The sequence below is a fragment of the Rhincodon typus genome, chromosome 24 (assembly GCF_021869965.1).
Source record: "Rhincodon typus isolate 14 chromosome 24, sRhiTyp1.1, whole genome shotgun sequence".
NCBI lineage: Eukaryota > Metazoa > Chordata > Chondrichthyes > Orectolobiformes > Rhincodontidae > Rhincodon > Rhincodon typus.
Genome location: NC_063355.1, coordinates 5,489,740 through 5,500,907, shown reverse-complemented (window position 1 = coordinate 5,500,907; position 11,168 = coordinate 5,489,740). Strand labels below are relative to the sequence as shown.

The 11,168-nt window shown below is 41.2% G+C and overlaps 1 protein-coding gene across 1 annotated transcript in view; it reads left to right on the top strand.

Annotated features, from left to right (window-relative positions):
• Positions 1–11,168, top strand: part of rsph14 (radial spoke head 14 homolog) — a 665,166-nt gene that overhangs the window by 18,380 nt on the left and 635,618 nt on the right. Inside the window, exon 3 of the mRNA XM_048611488.1 lies at positions 10,474–10,592. Coding sequence (XP_048467445.1) covers positions 10,474–10,592 — 119 coding nt within the window. The remainder of the gene's footprint in view (positions 1–10,473; positions 10,593–11,168) is intronic.

Below are 11,168 nucleotides of genomic sequence, written 5' to 3'. Positions count from 1 at the left end.
CTGCTGTGTTCATCCAGCTCTGCACCTTGTTGTCTAGAATTCTGGGAGACATGGCCACACGGTTAACACAACTGTACAGCAGGTCAGAGAGAACCTGGTATCAAGGTGTGGCTCAGAGGGAAAGGTGCAGTCAGACAGAGTGATACTCCGCAAGACACCCTCTGTGAGGCGGCAAAGAAGGGCAGCGAATCAGAGGGTGGCTGAGAGTCATCACAGCAGAATTCTGGGAGACATTGCTGCACAGTACTCACAACTGTGCAGGAGACCTGTGCAGTACACGCTCCGTGAGATCGTGAAGAAGGGCAGTGAACCAGAAGGCTGCTGAGAGTCATCCCAGTGGAATTCTGGAAGATATCGCCACAGTCACAATGACTGTTCAGCAGGTCAGAGAGAATCTGGTGTCAAGGTGTGGCTCAGAGGGAAAAGGTGCAGTCAGACAGAGTGATACTGATAGGAGACTTGATTGTGAGAAGGATAGACAGGAGATTCTGTGGCTGTAGAAGAGACACGAAGATGGTGTGTTGCCTCCAGGGTGCCAAGGTCAAGGATGTCTCTGAGCGGTTGCAGAGCATTCTGAAGTGGGAGGGTGAATAGCCAGAGGTCATTGTGCACATTGGTACAAATGGCGTTGGTAGACAAAGGGATGGAGTCCTGCGAAATGAATATAGGGAGTTAGGTAAGAAGTTAAAAAGCAGGACCTCAAGAGCTTACAGCAGTGCTTAGAGAGGATATTCTTAAGGAGTCTTCGAATGAGGGTGTTTGGTTAGAACTTAGCAACAAGAGGGGGATGGTCACTCTGTTGGGTCTGTAGTATAGACCCCCAAATAGTCAGTGTGTACTAGAGAAGCAGATGTGTAGAGAGATTGCAGATACCTGCAGGAATAATAGAGTAGTTTTGGTTGGAGATTTTAATTTTCCCTGTATTGACTGGGCCACCCAGATTGTAAAAGGCCCGGACAGGGTAGAATTTGTCAAATATGTCCAAGAAAGTTTCCTAAATCAATATGTAGAGGGTCCTACTCTGGTACCTATTACCAGAGAGGAGGTGTTTGCAGCCTTAAAGTGCATTAAGGTGGATAAATCTCCTGGGCCTGATCAAGTCCATCCTCGGATGTTGTGGGAGGCTAAGGAAGAAATTGCAGAGGCCCTTGCAGAGATTTTTGCTTCATCTTTAGCCACTGGTGAAGTCGCAGAAGACTGGAAGGTGGCTAATGTTGTTCCATTGTTTAAGAAAGGTAGCAAAGACAAGCCAAAGAACTACAGGCCAGTGAGCATGTCAGTAGTGGTAGGCAAGTTATTGGAGAGGATACTGAGGGACAGGATCAACCAACATTTGGTCTGATTAGGGATAGTCAGCATGGATTTGTGTGTGGGAAGTCATGTCTGACAAATCTTTGAGTTTTTCGAAGAGGTAACCAAGAGGATAGATGAGGGTAGGGCAGTGGATATTGTCTATATGGACTTTAGTTAGGCCTTTGACAAGGTCCTGCATGGCAGGCTAGTTAGGAAAGTTAGGTCACATGGGATCCAGGGAGAGCTAGCTAATTGGATTCAAAATTGGCTCGATGGTAGGAAGCATAAGGTGATGGTTGAAGATTATTTCTCGGACTGGAGGCCTGTCACTAGTGGTGTGCCTCAGGGGTCGGTTCTGGGATCTTTGTTATTTGTTATTTACCTAAATGATCTGGATGTGAACGTACAAGGCATGATTAATAAGCTTGTGGATGATACAAAATTAGGAGGTATCATTGATAGCGAAGAAGGTTATCAAAAATTACCGAGGGATATTGATCAGATGGGAAGTGGGCTGAGGACTGGCAAGTGCAATTTAATACAGATAAATGTGAGGTGTTGCACTTATACATTAGAATGATTTATGACTGTCAACCCTTTGTTTCACTTGTAGCTTATCTCGCTTGCCTAAAGCACAATAGCCCTCATCCAAACAATGTTTTCTCCCACTGTTCACCACGTCATGTTAATGATAATGGTCTTATGATCACTGGCATATCAAGGATTGATTAACTGTGTGGCTGAGTTTATTTGATACAGTGAAAAACATAAGTTATAAAGTAGAAATTACAGCAAACCAACTGATTTCTGTGTATGCAGCGTGCACATCCACTGTAGAATAACTGGCAGGCAGAGTTAAACAGTGTGGAGCTGGAGGAACACGGCAGGTCACAGCAGCGTCAGAGGAGCAGGAGAGTAGATGTTTTGGGCCTAGACCCTTCATCGGTACTGGGAAGGGGGAAGGGAGCTGGGAAGTAAGCAGAGGGAAGAGGGGTGGGCTGGGGGAAAGTAGGTGGGATGGTGATAGATGGATGCAGGTAGGGGTAGTGGGGATTGGTCAGTGGGAAAGGTGGAGTGGATAGGTGGGGAAGAAAATGGACAGATCGTGTCAGGTCAAGGAGGCAGGGATGAGAGGGAGGGTTGGACATGGAATGAGGCCAGGACTGGGGAGATTTTGAAACTGGTGAATTCTATGTTTAGGGCATCAGGCTGTAGGCTCCCAAGGTAGAATATGAGGTGTTGTTCCTGCAGTTAGCGTGTGCTGTCATTGTGGCACTGGAGGAGGCCCAGATGGACATGTCACCAAGGGAGTGGGAGGGGGAGTTAAAAGGGTTAGCAATTGGAAGGTGTTGTTGATTATAGCATACGGAGTACAGGTGCTCCGCAAATCTGTCACCGAGTCTACATTTGGTCTCACTGATGTAGAGGAGGCCACATCAGGAGCAACAGATACAATAGACCAGGTTGGAGGATGTACAGGCGAATCCATCAGATATGGAATGTTTGTCTTGGGCCTGGGATGGAGAGGGGAGGTGTAGGCGTGTGTGTAGCACCTCCTGCGGTTACAGGGAAAGATGCCAGGTGTGGTGGGGTTGGTGGGGAGTGTGGAGTGGACTAGGGAGTCACGGAATGAGCGGTCCCGACGAAAGGCTAATACGGGTGAGGAGGGAAATATCTCTTTGGTGGTGGGGCCGGATTGTAGGTGGTGGAAGCGGCGGAGGATGATGTGCTGGATGTAGAGGTTGGTGAGGTAGTATGTGAGGACCAGGGGTCTCTGTCCTTATTTTTGTTCGGGGGTGGGGGGTGGTTTGAGAGCAGAAATGTGAGAAATGCTAGAGAAGCGGTTGAGGGCATTTTCGATCAACAGAGGGGGGAAGTTGCGGTCCTTGAAGCAAGAGGACATCTGGGATGTGCGGGAATGGAACGCTCCATCTTGGGAGCCGATGCGGCAGAGGGAGAGGAATTAGGAGTAAGGGATCACATTCTTGCAGGAAGGTGGGTTAGAGAAGGTGCTGTCAAGGTGGGAGTTGGTGGGATTGAAATAGATGTGAGTGCTGAAACGGTTACCGGATATGGAGACAGACAGGTCCAGGAAAGGGCGGGAGGTATCGGAGATGGTTGAGGTGAATTTGAGGTTGGGGTGAAAGGTGTTCATAAAAATTGATGAACTGTTCAAGCTCCTCATGGCAGGCAGAGTTGCAACATTGTGTACACACAGCACATGAAGTCCTTAAAGGTGATCTCTCTTAAACACAAGGTACACATACAGCAGGAAGAGCTAGGGGAGTTAACAGAGTTCTGCACTTGTTACTAGTTTTATGTGAAAATATTTCAGTAGCAGTAATAATAAAAAGAAAAAGAAGTCAAATTGAAATAACCAAGAATAATGAGTGAGATCAAGATGGGTAAAAGAAAAGCCAGTCAACTATAACATTGTCTTTCATGTGAAGATGGTCTCTGCTAGATTTCCAATGGAACATAGAACCTCACTGTTGAAGGGACACAGGACTCAATCTTCCAGAAGCTAAATCCTGTATAATGTATATAGTTGAAAGTAGATTTAGCAATATTTCTCAGGGCATAAGTTGTTTAAACTTTTAAAACTATCTAATGCTGTTAATGCCAATTATCTAGGGGTCTAACCCAAATTGAATTTCATCAGTTTTCAGTAGTCTCACACACTGATCTCAGCATTAATTGGAAATCAGTGACTTTGTTGTTGCTGAATTATTATTTCCATTACAACATCTGTAACATATTTCATTAAGTAACTGTTCATCACTTGTTTGTCATTCAAGCTTGTTACTTGACTGTGATTGCATCTATTTATGCCCATTAATTTCTTAATTGACTGTAAATTTTGATTTTATCAATAAATAATGTTAATGCATGATTTATTATTTGACTTGTTCTTGAATTAATCAAGGATGGAGAGCTTAATTCATGCAATAAATTACAGATATCATAAGGTTTGCTAAAGTGAGTGCAATATTTACTGTGAACTTCATATTGTAAGGCAGTTTGACGAATTATTTAGATATAATGCACTTCCAGATTTAAATTGTGTCGTAAATCCCTGACAGTTTCTTATTGAAAATTGAACTAAAGGATTAAACATTTATCTGATGATAAATTATATTATACTTGAATTATATTTGCCTGGTTATCTAAACCTCATATTTGCTACATGAAGGTTAAAATCCTCATCCTCATGTTTACATCAAATTATCACCCTTCTCTAAGGTTTTGGAGTAGATTTGTAGCTCGGGTTATGGGTGTTGAGGTTGGTTGGATCGCCGAGCTGGTTTCTTGCATCGCAGACGTTTCATTACCATGCTGGGTAACATGCTCAGTGCAGCCTCCGATGAAGTGTCGGTGTGTTTTCCCGTCTGGTTTTTAAACTCTGGAGTCCGTTGAGCTGGATTGCCTCACTTCCGGTTTTCCTTCGTAGTGGAATGTATATGGGGTCGAGTTCAATGTGTTTATTAATAGTGCCTGTCTCTGCCTACCTTGTCCCAGGATTTTGGTGTTGTCTCAGTCATCATGTACAAGATCCCCTGCAGAGACTGTGAGAAACACTACATCAGACAAACAGGAAGGAAACTAACAACAAGGGTACATGGACACCAACTGGCTACAAAAAGACACGACCAATACTCACTCATCTCAATTCACATGGACAAGGAGAACCACGACTTCAACTGGGACAACATCAAAATCCTGGACCAAGCTAGGCAGAGACAGGCACGAGAATTCTTAGAAGCCTGGCACTCCACGAAGTGCGCTATTAATAAACACATTGAACTCGACCCCATATACATTCCATTACAAAGGAAAACCGGAAGTGAGGCAATCCAGCTCAACGGACTCCAGAGTTTAAAAACCAGACGGGAAAACACACCGACGCTTCATCGGAGGCTGCACTGAGGATGTTACCCAGCATGGTAAAGAAACATCTGTGATACAAGAAACCAGCTCGGCGAGCCAACCAATCTTATCACCCTTCTCCCCATCACTGTAAATCAAACCCTTCAAAACCCCTTTTCCTGACTCTGTCCTCTTATGCTTCACCACTTCATTCATCTGGTCGTTGACAGCAGTACTGTCAGCTGCCCATGCTCTGGAAGTCCCTGCTGAAATATTTCCATTTTTCTATTTTTTTAAAAGGATCTCTCTGCTTTTATCTTCTTTTATCTACGACCCCTCCTAATATCTATTTCTTTGGTACAGTGTCCATTTTAAAATTTATGTCCCTTTGTAGCAGTGGAATGTTTTTCTACGTTAGAAGCTCTATAACTTCTTGATATTCTCCTTGATCCTGATTTAGAACAGTATAGAAGATCAAAGGTGGAGAGATCAGTGTGACAATGTGGTGGAAAACTGAAGCAGTAATGTGGATGTGCACTTGCTGAAAAAATTGAGGCATTTTGAAAGTCAGCAATACAGTTAGTGTTTTGCTTCTGTAATTTGACGGCATGTAGAATGAGTGTTTAGAATCATAAAATTAGTGTTGGAGGAGATAAGTGAACAGTTGTACTATCTCCTCCGCTTATAAGGAAGGTGTAAAGGTATCAGGTAAAGACTACAGGTTAGTTGGGTGATGAAAATTTGAACTATGTTGATGCATGGGGAACCTTTTCTGCAGAAGGCAGTATTTAATAATAATTGATAATTTATTGTCTCTCTCTTTGTGTGAAACCATTTTGAAAAGTGACACTTGAAATATATATACTTTATGAAAGATTTTACTTAGAATAAAACACTTCTGTGTCAGCTAAAGACAATATTACCTTATCTTGGTGTAGATTATATATAAAAGTGCTTTGCTTTGTGGTTCTTTTGACAAATCTGTTTTAAATTAATTTAAATTAGATGCTGCATGTCAATGACAAAAAATCACATTTGTGTAGCATATATGGAAGACCATGACCATCTCTAATAAGCAAGAGCTTATCTACCTTTTGCTAACCTTCAATGATATTCCATTGCTGCATTTCCTACCCTGAGTGTTTTGGGGGCCAGATTGTCTGCTTTGACTAGAAACTTATATGGTCATGCTCAAAAACATTTACTTTAGAGAGTAGGTCAGGGCTGGTTATTTTGCACCAAGTGTCACAGTTCCTGCTTTCCACTCACCAGCAAGTGATGGAACGCTCTTCCAGTTTCCTGGATAATTGCATCTGCAACGATACTCATAAAGTTCTAAGTAATCCAAATCATAACAACCAGCTTACTAGGTGCCCCATCAAGTCCTTAAAGCACTCACTCCATCACTGTTGAGCTATAGTGACAGTGTGCGTCATCTACAAGAAGCATTGCAACAACTTATGAAGGCTTCATTGACAGCAACTCCCAAATGTGCAGCCTCTACCAGCAAGATAGACATGGACAACAAGCAGTTGCTAATGCTGCTAGCTCTAAGTTTATCTGCACATATAACACACCATTCTCACTTGAATGTATATAAATATTGTTCCTTCATTGTTGCTATGAGGATCTGGGTGTCCTCATGCATAAATTGCAGAAAACTAATATGCAGTACAAAAGGTTATAAGGGAGGCAAATAGAATTTTGGCATATGTTGCTAAAGAAATGGATAATAAAAGTAGTGAAGTATTGCTGCAACTGCATAAGACATTAATGAGACAGTACCTGGAATATTACATCTAATTTTGGTCCCCTTACTTGAGGACAGATATAGTTGTGTTGGAGGCAGTTCAGAGGCGGTTCACTAGATTGAGTTCAAAGATAAGGGATTTGTCTTATGAAAAGAGATTGAGCAGTTCAGGCCTATACTTTCGAGTTTAGAAGAATGAGAGGTGATCTAATTGAGGTATATAGGATGCTAATAAGGATTGACAAAGACACCATATAAAAGATGTTTTCTCAAGTGAGACAATCTAAAATGAGTGGTCATAGTTTTAGGATAAAGGGTAGAAGATTTGAAACAGAGAGGAGGAGAAATTACTTCTTTCAAAGGGTCATGACTGTGGAATTCACAATCCCAGAGTGCAGTGGATGCTGGGACATTGAGTGAATTTGAGCAGGAGATATTTAATTAGCAATGGGTTGAAGGGAGAGTGGGCAGGAAAGTGGAGTTGAGGCTGAGATTGAGATCAGCCATAATTGTATCAAATGTTGGGGCTGGCTCGAGGGGCTGAATTGCCTACTCCTGCCCCTAGTTGTTAATGTTTCACGTCCAGTATGAACTGGGTTCCAAAGAAGAGTCATATTAGACTTGAAACGTTAACTCTGTTTCTCTGTCCGCAGATGCTGCCAGGCCTGCTGTGTGTCTGCAACACTTTCTGTTCTTTTCAGATTTCCAACATCTGTATTTTTCTTTTATTTATTTTTTAAATGACATGTTACGACACATCTCAAGAGCAGGTGGGACTTGAACCCGGGTCTTCTAGCCTATAAGTAGAGACACTGAGAGTGCACTACAAATCCCCCCCGCCACCTCCCTTTATATTGCTTTTGTATAGCTCCGGAGAAAATTGAGAATGGTGACACTTCGTGGACTTTGTACTTCAGAGCTGGGTTTCCTGTTGGGCAGTGTTCGTAAGTTTTAATTTGTTATTTGGGTTATTAGGTACATTGGTGGTGGCTGTTTAAAATAAAACAGAAAGAGATGGTATTAAGCCTCTTGTGCAGTGGTTGTGTCCCTATCTCTGAGCCAGGATGCCCAGTGCAAATTTCGCCTGCTCAAGAGGTATGTTTGAACAGGTTGATTAGAAAATATCTAAAAAAAGAATGAACTGGTTTCTTTTCCTGACTGCAGCCTCTCTTTCATGGTTGCGTCTATGCCTGAATTTCTTTGGAGCAGGAGTATACAGTGTCCATAGATACCCTCAAAGCCTTGAGGAATAGGTGGGCTGCAGTGGCTCAGATGCATTATATCCATCACCAGTAGCATTTTAATTTTATCTTCTCCCTTGTTTGTTCTCTTAGGTTTGTTTTGTATTTTGTTACATTGCCTTTGGTAAATAGTGATTATCTTTGGATGATGTGTTAATTTGTTAATTGGATGACTGGGAATATTTTACATATTAAAAATAAGAGCTGTGTGCTTCCGCAGTCGAGGGTTAGCATCTGGACAGGGAAGGTGTTATGGATCAGACCAAATCCCCCTCAGAATATTCAGAAAATAGTCTAGACCCTCACCTTTTCTTATTTTAAAGGTAAGTGTAAGGTATTGTGTTCCAGATGCAACTCAATTGGTCAAACTACTGGATTTAAAGCAAAACACACTTTATTCATCAACGATAGTTGAAATGCAACAAAAGAAAGAAGGAATTGGAATAACTTAATTCTGTTGGAAAACTTACCAGAATAATAGATACAGTACTATTATGAATTAACTGTTCCAACTTGGTAACATCCCATAAACACACCCTTGGCAAAAGGCAAATTCAGAACACAGATTGTCTCACAGGCAGAAAACCCCCAGCTTTTGGCTGCAATCAAGAGAGGGAAAAATACCCTTCACTTCTTCAAGACCCCAACAACTGCTGAAGGCTAAACTAAAAATCCTGATTCTGTGGGTTGGAGGTTGACCACACCCATCCAGGCTATAGATTCTATCACCCAACAGAAGTTCCAACTTAAAAAAAAAACACACCTAAGGCTTCACAAGTTATTTATTCTCTCATAGGCTGCTTGGTACCTGTCCCCCAGTCTTTCTCTAAAAGAAATCAGGACAAAACACACCTCTTAAAGCCACAGTATTGCCACAAAGGGAAAGATGGAATTTAGTGTTTGTGCCAAATTATAAATCTACAATAAAACCCTTGTCGATCTCAGGAAATATTTTGCTGCTGGATTCAAAATATTGATACAATCTGTTGAACACAGAAGATTCCTGAAGATCAGAAATAGGCAGCTCTACACTTGGAAAATAATAAGGAATACAGAAGACCTTGAGCTTGCAGCCACTTTTCATGTTGCCTTATATTGCAAGGCGCTGGAGTATAAAAGCTGGGAACTTTTTGTAACAATTGTACAGGGCATTAGTGAGGGTACTTGGAATATTAGGGTGATTCCTGGGATGAAGGTGTTGTGTTATGAGGCAAGAATGAGTATGTGGGGATATATTCATTGGATTTTGGAAGAATGAGAGGTAATCTTATTGAAACATATAATCCAGAACGAGGGAAACATTTTACAAATAAGGATTTTTCGGTTTGAGATGGCAATGAGGACAGATTTCTCTGTGTTGTTTGTGTCTTTAGAATTCTCTTCCACAAAGAAGAGTGGAGTCGGCACATTGAATATATTCAAGGCTGAGTTAGACAGATTTTTGATTGACAAAGTAGTCAAGGTTTGTGGCAGCTGGCAGGAAAGTGGAGTTAAGGCAACAAATAGATCACTCATGATCTTATTGAATGTAGGAACAGGCTTGATGGAATGAATGGCCTACTCGTTAAAATCTTGTGTTTCGAGATATGGTGCTGGCTGGTGCAGAAATCAGGGGAACCTGATGGGATTCTCATTTATTGCAATCTTCCAACATGCAGGGAAGGAGTGAGTAGTTGTAGCCCTAGTGGGAATGTTGGGATTGCAGTCTAGGATGGGATGGTGAGAGGGTGATTGACAAAACTGGCAGAATTTCTCCAATTCTCTGTTGTTCTCCTGCTACATTTTGGAGACTATTGAGGGAGGACAATTCCAGCTTTAGCTGTGTTCTCTTGTAATATTTTTCATTTTGAAACATTTCTATTTGATTATATCAAGAAAAAGGAGTAGTGACAATGATTTTTAAGACATGCTGCCATGTCTCCTCTCAGATACAAAAGCAAAGGATAAGAATCACTAAACAGCTGCACAAAATAAAATTGCACTGTAGCCATACTGAATGTGTGAAAGCCATTCTGAAAGTCAGAGAAATTTCTGTCGTGAAAAGAATTGAACACAGTGCTGGTATTTAAAAATAATAGTTCCAGTAAATATAGGTATAATTTCTTTCAGGTAAGCTCATGATCCACACAAGTCAACCGCTTTATATAATGTTCCATGAAGGACTACAAATATAAATGTTATTCTATCGCTGGAATTTTGTATTCCCAAAATTATCATTATATTTTCAGTGGTAAGCAGGTAACAGCTTGTCTTATGTTTATATCAAGTTTGTTGTACAGTGTTTTTCTTCTTATTTACTCCTTGTTTTCTTTTCTCCTGCAGATTTGCATTTTTGGACAATGATGTCATTATGCCATTGTCTGAGCTGCTTGACGATCCTGAGGACATCTGTCGCAAAAACATGCATATGGTTCTGGAGATGTTCTCGCAAATCCCAGCAGGTAGGAATCTAAATTTAACAGAATGAACAGAAAAGGTATGTTGAGCAAAGGAGTAAATATTGTTAGTAGCATCTGTGCTCTTAAAATTTGACGTGCAGGTTTTATTGTTTGGGAAACTGATATTTCTAGTGTTGAACTAATATTTGAACTTCCCTAAAACTAGGTAGTGTTATTACTGGTATGCATCATTCCAGTATTATCTGCGAACAGCATTTAATTTTTAGATGGAAAACTAAAATTTATGTGTAGTATTTCTTGCTTTGCCTGCTGGTCCCCACATTACCTACTGTATTATTGAGAATGCTTAGTGGTTAGTTGTGACCAATTATTTTCTCATGATTGAGGAAGATGGCACAGATTGGTAGATACTGCTACAGCATCTGAAGGGAGATTAAATCACATGGCCATAGCTTTGTTATATCTTTCGATGCATAGTTCAGGCATGTGTTGGATGATACTATGATAAGTATGAGTAATTTGAAATTAATTGCTTTATTAAATGGTGCACTTATATTCGTGACAATTCTTGCCTTTTGAGTAGTAAAGACCTTTTCGAAAGTTTGCGCACATTTATCT